Source organism: Herpailurus yagouaroundi, unplaced genomic scaffold (assembly GCF_014898765.1).
Source record: "Herpailurus yagouaroundi ecotype Mexico unplaced genomic scaffold, PumYag 28, whole genome shotgun sequence".
Classification (NCBI taxonomy): Eukaryota; Metazoa; Chordata; class Mammalia; order Carnivora; family Felidae; genus Herpailurus; species Herpailurus yagouaroundi.
The window spans coordinates 76,783,530-76,798,317 of NW_024412376.1; the positions used below are offsets into that span (position 1 = coordinate 76,783,530).

The 14,788-nt window shown below is 43.7% G+C and overlaps 1 protein-coding gene and 1 long non-coding RNA gene across 3 annotated transcripts in view; one reads left to right on the plus strand and one right to left on the minus strand.

Moving 5' to 3' along the window:
• The window catches only part of ETNPPL (ethanolamine-phosphate phospho-lyase), a 52,559-nt gene extending 44,941 nt beyond the window's left edge, over positions 1 to 7,618 (plus strand). Inside the window, exon 13 of one of the 2 annotated variants that reach the window (XM_040476509.1) lies at positions 7,355 to 7,618. In XM_040476509.1, coding sequence (XP_040332443.1) covers positions 7,355 to 7,384 — 30 coding nt within the window. In that variant the 3' untranslated portion in view covers positions 7,385 to 7,618. Of the gene's footprint in view, positions 1 to 2,163; positions 2,509 to 7,354 lie in introns of those variants that run through there. The other variant, XM_040476516.1, reaches the window with a different exon arrangement.
• A 403-nt stretch (positions 7,619 to 8,021) lies between these two features.
• On the minus strand, positions 8,022 to 14,476 carry LOC121031413 (uncharacterized). Its single transcript, XR_005790707.1, has 5 exons — positions 14,328 to 14,476; positions 10,465 to 10,632; positions 9,927 to 10,164; positions 8,648 to 8,734; positions 8,022 to 8,158 (listed from the first exon to the last, which is right to left on the minus strand). It is a non-coding gene; the product is annotated as an uncharacterized LOC121031413 (long non-coding RNA).
• Between the last annotated feature and the right edge of the window lie 312 nt (positions 14,477 to 14,788).

Genomic DNA, 14,788 nt, shown 5'->3' on the forward strand with positions numbered 1-14,788 from the left:
CTATGTCTTTTGGTTGGCGCATTTAGTCCATTTACATTCAGTGTTATAGAAAGATATGGGTTTAGAGTCATTGTGATGTCTGTAGGTTTCATGCTTGTAGCAAGGTCTCTGGTACTTTGTCTCAGACTATTATTCTAAATTCACTTTCTGTTATATTATTTAAATCCTTTTTGATCAGTTCATTAGCTGTTGTTATTTCCTGGAGATTCTTTTGAGGGGAATTCTTCTGTTTGGTCATTTTGGATAGTCCCTGGAGTGGTGCGGACCTGCAGGGCACTTCCCCTGTGCTGTGGTGTATAACTGGAGTTGGTGGGCGGGGCCGCAGTCCAACCTGATGTCTGCCCGCAGCCCACCGCTGTGTCCACAGTCAGACTGGTGTGTGCCTTCTCTTCCCCTCTCCTAGGGGCAGGATTCACTGTAGGGTGGGGTGGCCTGTCTGGGCTACTTGCACACTGCCAGGCTTGTGGTGCTGGGGATCTGGTGTATTAGCTGGGGTGGATCGGCAAGGTGCACAGGGGCAGGAGGGGTAGGCTCAGCTTGCTTTTCCTTCAGAGGTCTGCTTCAGGAGGGGCCCTGAGGCACCGGGAGTGAGTCAGACCTGCCGACAGAGGGATGGATCCGCAGAAGCACAGCCTTGGGTGTTTGCACGGTGCAAGCAAGTTCCCTGACTGGCTCCCTTGGGAATTTTGGCTGGGGGATGGGTGAAGGAGATGGCACTGGCGAGCGCCTTTGTTCCCTGCCAAGCTGTCATCCGGGGCTCAACAACTCTCCCTCCCGTTGTCCTCCAGCCCTCCCGTTCTCCAAGCAGAGCTGTTAGCTTATAACCTTCCAGATGTTAAGTCCCGCTTGCTGTCAGAACACACTCCGTCCAGCCCCTCTGCTTTTGCAAGCCAGACTCAGGGGCTCTGCTTTGCCGGCGGGCCGCCCCTCTGCCCCAGCTCCCTCCCGCCAGTCTGTGTAGCATGCACCGCCTCTCTGCCCTTCCTAGCCTCTTCCGTGGGCCTCTCATCTACGCTTGGCTCCAGAGAATCTGTTCTGCTAGTCTTCTGGTGGTTTTCTGGGTTATTTAGGCAAGTGTGGGTGGAATCTAAGTGATCAGCAGGATGCAGTGAGCCCAGCGTCCTCCTACACCGCCATCTGTCTTCCACATCATTTAAAAATCTTGGGGTCAGAGGCATACAAGCGTAATCAATTGACATAGATGGTTGAATCTACTAATGAAATGTTGTAAAACCAGGTAGTTTGATAAATTGGCTTTGAAGTAATAGAAGCAAAAGAAAAACACAGTTTATCAGTCAGTAACAGACACAAAAAATATTAATTAGGAAAACTCACTCAAGCAACACGGTAACAAAGATACAATAATTTTACTAGGTAATATTGACCTGAACATAACAAAACATTGGCCACCAAATGCCGATTTATGCATCCTTGCTATTTTTTATACCAATAACAATATCATCTGTGAACTGAAACGCAGCTGCCCCAAGGAAAGTATAAATCCAGGATGCATTTTTTATTCCCTAGAGAGAAGAAAATTGTAGCAAAGGGGTGCCTGGGTGGCTCAGTCCGTTGAGCGTCCAACTCTTGGTTTCAGCTCAGGTCATGATCTCACAGTTTCATGAGTTCAAGCTCTGAGTCAGGCTCTGCACTGACAGTGTGGAACCAGTTTGGGATTCTCTCTCTCCCTCTCTCTGCCCTTCCCCCACTCTCACTGTCTCTCTCTCTCTCTCTCTCTCTCTAAATAAGTAAATAAATAAACTTTAAATAAAAAAGAAAGAAAGAAAATTGCAGCAGTAACACAGGATTTGAAGGGGAAATGAGACTATGGGAGCAGAAAACGCAGATTTAGAAAGCAAGAATGATTTGCAGGGAGCTGTGATTCCCCTAACATTTGTTCCTTCAGAACACCCTGAGGATTCGCTGATTGTAACCATGCCCCCTCATGCCTCATAGGTAGTTTCTGATCTCCTTGGTATACGAATTTTAAAAAGAAAAAGAGAGAAGATGGGGAGATAAAAAATAATCACCCATTCTTTTCAAATATTCAATAATTTGGTTTTGTTTTTCATTAATAATATTGCTGTATGATATTCCTGAGATTACTAACCTATGGTGTCTATCTAGATTTTAAGTTTGTTTCTTTTCCTTTTTTTCTTCCAGAACTGCTTCTTTACTTAATCCCTCTTTTCTAAAGGGTTTCAATCAAACAGATTGATTTTACAGAAACACCAATTTCCTCGTAATGTTCTGATTCAATCACCCAGTCACTCCCGCCATTGCCCAATGGGGTAATGAAAAAATGGCCATAGCAGCAGGGATAAGAGCTATGCATAGACTCAGCAACATGGACTTCTGCTCACCAAGGTCAGTCTGGCTACAGCCACACCTGATTGACCAATCTGCCAACAGCAGAAGCCAATGCTATACTTCCAGAATGGCACCATTCCCAGAGAATTGGCCAAATGCTGAGTGGCAGGTTGATTAAAGTTTACCTCTTCAACCATGGGAGTGATAGTGCTTTATTTTCACTGGAGGAGATAGTTGACTCTGGATACGGATTTTCCTTTCCTGCCTCAATGCTTCCACCAAAACTATCATTCATGGATTTCCAGAATAAGTCCACTATCATGGTACTACACACTGAATTACTTCTGACACAGGAGCTCATTTCACAGAAAATGAAATGTGGAGAAGGGTCCATGATCATAGAGTTCACTGGTTTTCCCATGTTTTCCATCATCCTGAAACAATTAGCTTACAAGAATGGTGGAACAGCCTTTTTATGACCCAGTGATGGTGGCAGCATCTTGCAAGGCTGGAGAAATGTCCTTCAGAATGCAGTAAATGGTCTAAATTAGTGGACAATATATGGTGTTCTTTCCCTAGAATTCATGGGATTGGGAATCACAGGGTGGACATGAAAGTGAATCCTCTCCCTATGAACTGCAATGATCCACTAGAAGAGTTTTTGCTTCCTAGCCCCACAAGTTTAGGCTTCGCTGGTTGGGAGGTCTTGGTTCCAAAGGGAATAACACTTCCACTAGTGGACACAACAATGATTCTTCCTAAAACTTGAGACTGCCTGCCGGCCACTTGGGTTTGTCATGCCACTGAATCAACAGGCGAAGAGAGTGGTTACTTTAATTCATTGGGATGACTGATACTGATCATTAAGGGAAAATAATGCTGCTAGTACACAAAAGGGATAAGGAAGAGTATTTCTGGAATGCAAAGATAAACATCATCCAAAGATTTTTAAAAGTGTGTGTCAGGGGTGGATTTTGTATCCTTTTTTGGGGAAAGGGATGTGTGTTTGAGGTTGTATATGGCATAGCTGTGTCATGGTCAGTGGAAACATGAAGCTGCTACTGTCTTTATTTGAAAATTAAATACAGTTTAAGAAGATATGCATAGGTTCCAAGTTGAGGAAGGAGGGACTGGGGTGGTTTTGTTTTAGATTTGGGTAGGGCACAAAACAGACTCAGCTTTGAGACTGAGGGAGGCAGCAAAGCATCAGTCACTTTGTAGCTGACACCCATTGTCACTGCTATGCTGACTCACCTCCTTGGTGTGAGGCAGCAACTGGGCTGCAACTGCCCCACTTCCCCTGGGTCCCCCTTAGCTCCTCCAATTCCTGGGCCTGAGCTACGTGTTGAGTTCATGATGAAGGACCCAGCTAATGCATGACACTCATACCGTTAAAGTCAGAGGCAACCAAAACCAACATGGGTTTCAGCCTGTCCTCATGGGCTTATTCTTTGGATTCCGGATCTTGTTCTTCACACATTACATCTGCCTTCTCTTTCCAAATAAATGCTTGTCCTGCCTTGCAGAGATTGCACCACAATTGCATAAGGTCAAATCCCTGTAACAAATCCTTATAAATGTAATATAAGCATAAACATATGTGCATGTATATGAAAAGCAGACTTAGTGGGATATATATATATAATATAATATATATATTATATTATATATATATCACATATGTCATATCTATATATAAAATAGATAAACATATATATCCTGGTGGTTTTATTATTAGACCATGACTGATAGATGATACAAAGTAGATCCTCTTGTCATAATGGAATTAATCTAAAAATCCATAACAGAATGATTACAGGAAAATCACCAAAACACTAAGAAATTAAACGGCACACTTTTAGATCATAGCAAAAAGAAGAAGTCTCAAAGGACATTAGAAAAGGTAAATGTTGAACATCAAATATACCACATTTTTCATACTACTCTATAGCACCTAGAATGTATTAATACATTCTCAATTAACTGAAGGATATCTTAGGTGGGGTTCCCCGGAAGCAGAGCCTGAGACAGGAATTCTTTTGCAAATGATTTATTGGAGGAGCATTCAGGAGGAAGGGATTAAGGAAGCAAGGGGACAGGAGAAATCAGGGAAAGAGGCAACAGAGCTACCCTTACCAGGAGCCCACTGGTGTCTTTGGAGCATGTATGGCACCAGTTAACCCTGCTTCAGACAAGGGGCCCTGGCCTTTACAGGATCATGCAGTCAATAGCTACAGGCCAAGGAGGGGGCTGTTTCCAGACATCTCTGGGATAGCCAATTCCCTTGGGCAGAGGTCAGTCTTCTGGAGAAAGGGGAGCCCTGAGTCATTAGCAGTCAACACTTAAGAGTAGTTGGGGACTTGGGGGGCCTGGGTGGCTCAGTCAGTTGAGTGTCCAACTTCGGCTCAGGTCATGATCTCACGGTTCATGGGTTCAAGCCCCGCATTGGGCTCTGTGCTGATAGCTCAGAGCCTGGAGCCTGCTTCGGATTCTGTGTCTCCTTCTCTCTCTGCCCCTCCCCTGATAGCGCTCTGCCTCTCTCTCTCAAAAATAAATAAACATTGAAAAAAAATTAAAAAAATAAATAAAGAGTAGTTGGGGGCTGGTTGTCCTAGCCTAATAAAAGGGGTCGGTCTGGACAGGGCATCAGCAGCACCCGTTAAAAACCTATTAAAAAGGGTTTCCAAAGAGATTTATTTGTTGTGAGACCTTTAATCCATTTTCTTGTATTTTGAGACAGAGAGGCATGATCCTTCACTAAGGTGTCTGAGCATATAAATAGCATTTTAAAACATGGTTTCCTTCTACTATCACAAAAAACAACTAGAAAAAATTCTAACAAGAGAGCTGCTGTGCAATGGGAACCACAAGAAACCTGTCTTTACATTAGACACACGCCTAAGGAAACAGTGAGATATGTGCAGTGTCACCCGAACCAGGCAGGAGCCAGAACTTGTCTTCCAGCTCTGCCACTTAATCACCCTGTGACTTTAGTGAGTCATTTGTCTTTTCAGAATCTGTGTCTTCAGCTGTGAGATCAGAATAATCACACCAATGCTCCCTACTTCCTAGGAAGTTGTGAGAGAGAACTGAAATATACATACGGAGGGTGCTCCGAAGCCTGAGGTTTTGCTAACTGTAAGCTTTGAGTACCAAGTTTGAAAACACCCACACAGATGACTGGGTTGCTGAACAACTGTTGATCCTTCCCCAAAGGCCGAGGTTGAAGAAACCACAGAGAGGAAACTGAGAACTTCTCTGGGTGGGGGTGGTTTGAACTTGGGAGTCTGAAGGTGGGGGCAGGGTGGTCCGGGAAGGAGGCCCACCAGCTCAGCTTGGTGGAGAAAAGGGAAAACAGGAGGGGAAACGGGCTCTGCACTGGCTCCACCCTTGCCATCACCTTGGGCCACACAGTGAGTGCCTTCAGACCTCAGCTCCAGGGGTCCCCAGCACTAGTGCCCGAGTTTGAAAGGTCAGTACTTGGAAACTGAGAACTATAGGTGGAACTAACTGACCTCAGGTGGTTGTTTTCCCACCTCTCTTCCCCTTCAAACCCCTGCTGCACTCTACCTCGGGCTCTCCCACCCCCATCCTGCCCTGTTACCTGCGCTTGAGGGTTCTGAACTTGTTCCAATTGCGCTGCCCCACTGCTCTGGGTATTCTTGCATACATCTCCGTTTGCACATCGCCGTAGTTTCTGTTGAGTGTGTGCTTAGGCGTGGAATTGCTGAGTGCTTAGGGTATCTGAATGCTCAACTTAGGTAGATAATGCCAAACTATTACCACCAAAGTCATTACCCCAGTTTATACTCCTACCAGCAACTTGCAAGAGATCCCGAAGATCCGCCTCTTCTTCAGTATTTCATATTGTCAGTAGTGCTGTTCATAACAGGAAAAACCTGGAAACACACAGATGCTCCCAGCAGTTGAGTAGATTAATAAGCTATGACCTATTTTCAGAGCAGAATATAATACAGCACTCAAAAATGATGAACCACAACGTACACACAACGCATTTTTTAACGATGCGTTTAAATATCAAAAAGAAGTACACCATAAGCAAAGCAGTTAGTGCTGAACATGGGATGAGGGGGAAGGATGACGAAGGATAGTTTGATAGGAGGTATCATGTGGTTAATTGTAAGTTACTCTCAAGGCCCTAGCTCTCAATTTAGTGGTATGTTCTCAGGTAGTTATTGCATTATTTAAAGTAGCTGACTGAATGACTAAAGACCACGCACGAACCAATGATGAGGCTATGTCACAAACCAAATATCATGTTCATTCAATTCAATACACTTATACATGTAAGTTTTTTAAATGGAAAAAAGGACAGATGGATACAAGGAAGAAACCACCAAACGTTGAGAACTAAACAGAAATCACTCAACACTGTGGCTTACCTGTTGGTTGGGTGTTTGTGCACATCTATTCCTTTGTGTCCCTCAGGACTTTGCCCCCTTGTGCCAGTTCCAAAAGGTGGGCGTGCACATCCAGAAAAAATCTTCAGAATACACTAACTACTCAATTTTACAACCCATTCCTGGGCCCACACAATCTCTGAAATAAAAAAAGTGGCAGGGAGAGTTTGCTCTTGTTTTGCATCCAGTAGAAACAGAGGGGGAAAAAAAATGAATCCTTTCCTCATAGCAGTGAAAATGGGTGTTCTCAAGTTTTGGTGGTATAGTGATCACCTGGTGGCTTTTTAACATGCCCCTGCCTTAGACATTTATTTTCAGGTACCAGCATTTTTAACCATCATTCCAGATCATTCCGATTCAGGTAGTCTGAGGACCATGTTGTGGGAAATACTGGGTTAAAGAATGGAAATAAGAGGAGTGTTTGTATAGCTAAGGAAGTTGCCATTAAGGGGTCAGTAAATGGGGCAATTAAGAGCCAATTTTATTGTGAACATATAAAACCTTGTAAATTATGAGTCAATTAGGGAAATGACTCTCTTCCTTTTCATGTGTTTAATATGTATTATTTCTGAGAATTTGTATTGGTCCTTGGGAGAGGTGTGTGCATGTTTATTTTCTAACAGGTACCTCATGGACACTTAAAAGTATACTAGCACGTCTGCAAATCTTATCCTGACAATGAGACCTTAAAAAGGATTAGACTTGAACGCGTCTTCTGGAATGACATGCCAAGAGCACTGCACACCATCTGAAGCCAAGTCAACTAGACATGGCTGAACGTAATTTTTTCCCCTTTGTACCAAATATAATGGTGCAGAGTGACCCTTAATGTGGAAGGGAAAACTGGTACTTGGATTTCCAATAACATTAAAATATTCCCGAATTTATCTTTTTTTAATTAAATAAACCCAGTCATTCCAGGATTTTCTCATAGAAACCTATTTCCCAAGCATTGATTTTTTTTTTAATTCAAGGTTAATTATGTAGGAACTATAGTTTATACGTGGTAAATTGCATCCATGGTAAGCATATGGATTAACAGTGTCTTTCATATTTGACAAACATATATGAAGAGTACAGAAGTAGCCAGGACCTCTTCTTTCTGGTCTATGGCCAGTATATGTTTGATTCCAGGAGCCATGGTTATCAGGATAAACTATACGTTTTATGTAAAGTCTCAGAGAGGTAAGAATATTTGAGTTCTCTACAGATCTAAGTGGTGCTTCTGGAGTTTATATTCTGTACTATTCGGCTCTGGCTGCCGTAACAAAATACAATCGACTAGGTGGCTTAAACAACACCAATTTATTTTCTCACAGTTCTGGAAGCTGGAAGTCCAAGATCAGGCTAGAAGAAGCATGGCTGGTTTCTAGTGAGTCCCTCTTCCTGTCTTACATGCAGATGCTTTCTCACCGTGGCTTCACATGCTGTGGAGAGAGAGACAGCAAGCTCACTGGTATCTCTTCTAATGAGGGCACTAATCCCATCATGAAGCCCCCACCATCGTGACTTCACCTAAACTTAATTATCTCTCAAAAGCTCCATTTCCACATACCATTACACTGGGGGTTGGGGTTTCCACATACAAATTTATTGGCGACAGAGTCTACAGTGTACCCATGGAATGTATTTCTGGCTCAAATCTTCAGACCTATACTGGGTTTGGGAGGCTAGGGGCAAAGAATCTCCTACTTCTACAGAAAGCACTCAGAGAAACTCTTTGCCTATAATCAAGTCTTAATGGGGAAATGTGAGGATCAACTCTTTCTGTGGGCAACACAAGAGCTGGGTGTTTTTTTTTTTTTTTTACCCCCTTCTAGGTCAAAGGGTGTCAGGTTGAGACTTCACGTCACTCTTCAGTGTCATGACTGGGGTCAAGAGGCAAAGTTCTATCCTTCAGAAAGTCAAGGCCTTACCTGCCGTTGAGTCCACAGTCAGATGCATGACAACCTGAGGTTAATTTGATCATCTTTATTATAACCATTGAGGTCCTGATGCACCTGCTTTAAAAGAAGCAAGATGATGAATTTTTTCTGATATTCCAAGTTATAAAAATAAAGCTCAGAAAGTCAAGATGGCTCTGATGTATTAAAAAATAGGGGCACCTGCGTGGCTCAGTCGGTAAAGCATTTGGACTCTTAATTTCAGCTCAGGTCATGATCTCACCATTGTGAGATCGAGACCTGACTCAGGCTCTGAGCTGGGCTTGGTACAGCCAGCTTACGATTCTCTCTCAATCTGGGGCGTCCGGTGGCTCCATCAGTTAAGCGTCTGACCTCGACTCAGGTCATGATTTCATGGTTCATGAGTTCAAGCCCCATGTCAGGCTCTGTGCTGACAGCTTAGAGCCTGGAGCCTGCTTTAGATTCTGTCTCCCTCTCTCTCTCTCTGCCCCTCCCCACTCATGCTCTATCTCTCTCTCTCTGTCCTTCAATAATATGTAAACATTAAAAAAAAAATTTTCTCTCAATCTCCCTCTGCCCCTCGCCAACTTCCACCTGCTTAAGATTCTCTCTCCCTCTCTTTCTGCCCCTTCCCCACTTGCACGCGAGTGTGAGCTCTCTCTAAAAAAAAAAAAAAAAAAGAATAAAGCCTCTATAGTTGGTACTTTACATGTAGTTGGCCTTCCCAGGAAAATGTGAAAAGTTGTCACTGTTACCATGAACTGCGTTGGGATCCTCAAACAAAATTAACAATTTATTCAATAGAAAAAATATACAGTGAATAGACAAAATTCTAACTGAACCCTCAAACTGAGCCACTTTATCTCTACCAAATAATTATCATTAATAATAATGATCATAATAATGATCATTATTATTAAACAGGAAATCTGTAGCTTTGAAAAGAAAACCTAACAATTTCTCTCAAATCTTCTAATGTGATGGGATCCAAACATAAAGAATATTTTGAATGAAAAAGTTTGCCCCCAAAAATGCATGAGATCCTTTCATTGTGATTGTTTCCATGTGCCTTTCTGAGAGCTTCACAGGTCAAATCCAAGAATGATAGAAAACAGTCTTTTTTTTTTTTTTTTTAATGGCATGTTTGCATTAGATAGTCCTCCATTAGTTTTATATCTGATCTGGCTTGATTCTGGGTGTTATAACTAGGGAGTGCAGACTGACGTGGCCCCCCCCGAGAGGGAGCTGCCGCCAGTCAGGGGGAAGAGAAGCAGAACATTCTCTAACCTACCAGATGCTTAGCATAGGCAGTGAAACTCCAAATGAAAGGGCAGCAAAATGTTCTTATCTCCACCCCATAATGAAGTCATAAAAGTCTTGACTTTCCCTGATGTGTGGCCATGTGGTTTTAAACAGTGCATGAGTTTGGGTTTTCCTACAAGCAGACCTTGAGACAAAAACCTGGGGATGGATAGTTTGCTTTGGAGATAATCCCAAGAAGCAGAAGTGGGGAAGTGGGGAATCTGAGCCTGGGAAGTGAGAAAAAAAAAAAAAAAACAATAAGGAAGGAAACACCGCCCTCATGTGGGGTTTGTTTCCTTTCAAAGTACTTTGAAATGATTAAAGGCTAAATATGAACTCGAACACACTCCATGATTTATAATTTTTGTCTATCTTTCCTCCTAAAAATATTTCCATGCTGGACCTGTTGTTCCTATATCCATTAAGCATATCCATTGGACTGGTCTCCCACCCCAGCCTTTCCTGGAGTGTTTTATCTGGCTTGAAAGCTTATGACTGAGATGTAAGTCCGCGTGGTAAATACCAACCCAGAGGAGCTGTTTTAAAGTCCATCTGCACTATGCTGGAGGAGGAAAGGTGAGTCGGCCGGGCTCCCTGAAGGCCTGGAGGCACGCTGAGGTGACACAGGCATACTCATCGATGCCTTTGGCAAATATTTCTTGGATTCTTCCCACGTTTCTGCTTAGGATCAGCCCCTGCCAACAGCACAATGACAACACAGGGTGGTACGTGCTGTGTCATCAAGACGCACAGAGAGTGTGCTGGGATCACTGACAAGGGAGCAGTCGACTTTGTCCAGGGCAGCGCAGAAGGCCCCATAGTCCAGGAGATACGGAAAGAAAGGCATTTCCCAGACAGAGCGGGTAGACACCCCTTCCAGACAAAGAGCCGGCATTTGCAAAAGCCCAGGGTCTAGAGTGAGAACCAGCGAAAAAGAAAGGGAAGAAGGAAGACCAGAGGACAAAGAGAAGGGAACTGCTATGGAAGGAGATGAGGGAATTATAAAGGGATGTGGACATTATCTCCTAATCTGTGAGGGGGCCTTTGAAGAGATTTAAACAAACAGATTTGCACTCTATAAAGATCTCTAGGGGCGCCTGGGTGGCGCAGTCGGTTGGGCGTCCGACTTCAGCCAGGTCACGATCTCGCGGTCCGGGAGTTCGAGCCCCGCGTCAGGCTCTGGGCTGATGGCTCGGAGCCTGGAGCCTGTTTCCGATTCTGTGTCTCCCTCTCTCTCTGCCCCTCCCCCGTTCATGCTCTGTCTCTCTCTGTCCCAAAAATAAATAAACGTTGAAAAAAAAATTTTTTTTAAAAAGATCTCTAAGGTAGCTGCAGGGTTGAGAGCAAGGAGGTCCGTCCGGCGGTGGGGGAAGAGGGATTGGACGGTCGGTTTCCTTCACTGCTATGACAAACTGCCACAAATGTAGTGGCTTAAAACACAAATTTATTCTGTTAGACTCCTGGAGGTCAGAAGCCCACAGTGAATCCTACGAGGAGCCTTCTGTGGGCTCCAGGGTAGAGTCTGTTTCCTCGTCTCCTCCACTCTCAGAGACGACCTGCTTGGCTTGGCTCCTGGTCCAACTTCCTCCACCTTCAGAGTGCTTCACTCCAACCTCCAGATCGCATCCGACCTCGTCCTCCTTTGACCTGCTGGCTGCCCTCTTATTAGGACTCTTGCGATTACATAAGATTCAGTTGGATAATCTAGGAAATCTCCCCATCGCAAAATCCTTAATTTAGACACATCTGCAAAGTCCCTTTGGATGTAAGGCAATATTCACAGTTCCAGGCATTGGGACAGAATATCCCTGGGGGATCATTATTCAATCCACCACAATGATAGTTTCCAAATGAGAGACAAGTCAAATGAACCCCTAAAATACACGGGAATATCTTAAAGTAAGGGAGCTCCAGGGAGGAAGAAATTTTTTTAACGTTTATTTTATTTTTGAGAGAGAAGGAAGAGAGTGCGAGTGGGGGAGGAGCAGAGAGAGGGATACAGAGGATCCAAAGCAGGCTGTGTCTGTGCTGACAGCAACAAGCCCAAGGCAGGGCTTGAACTCATGAACTGTGGGATCATGACTTGAGCAGAAGTCAAATGCTCAACCAACTGAGCCACCCAGGAACCCTGGGAGGAAGAATATTATGTTTGATTTTTCTTTTTACCAATGCAGAATGAGGGACTTATTACAACCAAAAAACAAATGTGCTCAAATGAAAGGGATTAGTATCTTAGATGTTCTAGCTTTTTTTCTCTTCTTATCCAATGCTTTCTTTATGTGTGTGTGTTCATTATGTAAGCGCTGGGATTCCAGGACGGCACTGCCTACAAATCATGCAAAATGTAACAACATTCTCCCCCATGAGACTTTGTTAATAGCATTCAAGGTAAGTAATGTAGGGGAAACACAGTGATATGTAGGTAGTCAATTATTTCCCTTTGAGATCCTTGAGAGCACTAGTTGCCCTGATTCACATTTTTATCTCCCACAGAGTGGAGCACAAATTCAACACTAAACATTTGTTCAGCAACCCAGCGTGCCTTCCTTCTTCCTTCATTTTAACAGTGCTAGATTTTCGCACAGATACCCAACACACACACACACACACACACACACACACACACTGGTGTAGTCAATCAGTTTTCTGTTCCCTGGCCCACAGTCCATGGACCATTGGCCTAAGCTCTTCTCAGTACAGTGAATGCTGCATTAGAAGAGTTGTCCTGGTATGAAGACGTGAACCTAGAACTTCTACGGACATTTAACCAGCATGAGGAGAAATGTAATATCTCGATGGAGAGAAGCACATTGCTGAATCACCAAAAAAAAAAAAAAAAAACAACCCTAAAACACGCTCTTCCTCTGGATATTCCAGTTACGTGAGCCAATAAATCCTTTTTGTTCACCAAGCTAGTTTGAATTGGGTTTTCTATTTTGCAAGCTAACCTTTTCTAACAGGTACATATATATTCCTTGCTGAACGTGAACGAATAAATGAATAGCAAGAAAAACCACTTAATTACAACATTTCTTCTTAATGCTACTTAGAACATTTGAGTGTTGATATCATCAAAATGCCTGCTTTTTTCTCTGGGCTTTTCATAACTAGGAAAATATGGTTACATAATTTTAGAATGACATGGGTCGAATAGAGATCTACAGATGTGGTTTTCTAGATGGAGAGCTTGAAGGGCAGCAATCCCAAGTAGATTGCTGAGAATTAGGGTCCTGGTCTTGGAGGAGATTTTGCAAGCTAAGCACCTCGGTTTCCCCTAGCTTAACTGAGTTTGGAGGTTGCCTTTGAGGGACTGACGGAGATGATGAGGGTGTCAAGGCCACTCTCTGATGCCTCTAGTGGCTCAAAGATTGCTCCTTATTCCCTTTCAAACATCATTTAGTGTAATGTAATATTAAATAAGGAAAGGGTAAAATCAGTTGCAGAACTGAAAAAGAATCCAGTCCCCAGGTCACTTATAATTACGTTGAAACGGCAACTAAGGGAAAGTACCTTAAAGGAGGGAGAAGGAACAGGGTGGGATTCCACCCTCTGTCCCCCAGTCCTTCTCCCATCACCAATTCAATTTACTGCCCTCCGTTTCTGTGAACATCCCTGTGGGCAGAGAACTGAGCATTTTTGAGTCCTGTAAAATAACACAACTGGGGGGAGCCTGGGTGGCTCAGTCGGTTAAGCATCTGACTCTTGACTTAGCTCAAGTCATGATCTCACAGTTCGTAGGATCGAGTTCCGAGTCAGGCTCGGCGCTGACAGCATGGAGCCTGCATGGGATTCTCAGTCTCTCTTTCTGCCCCTCCCACACTCATACTCGCACTCAAAGGAGCCTGTCTCTCTCTCTCTCTCTCTTTCAATAAATAAACTAAAAAGAAAAAAAATAGAATTGGCCTAAACCACCTACTTGGTGACCTAAGAAAGCCCTCCAAATTTAAACTTTTTTCTCCAGATTCTTACCTATTCTGCTACTCCTCCTGATTTGTCAGTTTGTCTTACTCTAGCGACTCTCAGAAGAAAGTGCGAAATATAGTCCACCCCACCCTGGGCTGATTCATGGCTCTTTGTATTTGTGCATATGTCATGAGATCAGCCTGTCAAAGTAATTGCTGGAATTTTGACTGGGATTGCTGAATCTATGTATCACTTTGGGGAGAATTGACATACATCTAGTATGCCTCCATTTAGACAAATTGAAAGCTCAGAAAAACTAATTGATAGTGTTTAGATATTGACAAATATCTAATTCTGCCTCTTGCTAGTTGTTGCATTGGTCTTGGATACATTAGTCAGTCTCTCTCTCCTCTCTCTCTCTCTCTCTCTCTTTCTCTCTCTCTCCCTGGCCCGATCCGTTTTCCCATTTGTAAAACGGAGCTCGTACCTGTATTACAGGCTTGTTGCTTCTTACAACATAGCGAACAGTACACAGTCCAGCGCTCAGCACATGCCAGAGAATCAAAAAACGCTGGTTTCCTTCCCCTTCCCCAACCAGCTTTAGTACAATCAGCCAGAGAGGAGAGGACAACCTCTATGAGGGTTACGTATGCCAGAGTCCCCGGTCCGTAGCCTTGGACTTGCACTCTGTCCTGTACGAAAGGAATGTTGACTGGACAGTGAGGTTATCTCCTGCTCTTTCTGGAAATAGTGACCTCTGTTAGTTTCATCACCGAGGTGTAGGGCAAAGTGAAACTCGTTCAATAGTGCTTATCTCTAAACCAGCTTTCCGCCAGAATCACCAACTGCCAATGGGCTTTCTCCCCGCCCCCTTCTCTCTGTCCTTGGCTCTAGAGAAAGTCAACAGGTAGCCTTTGACCCCTGGTGGCAGGCACTGCCAGATTGTAT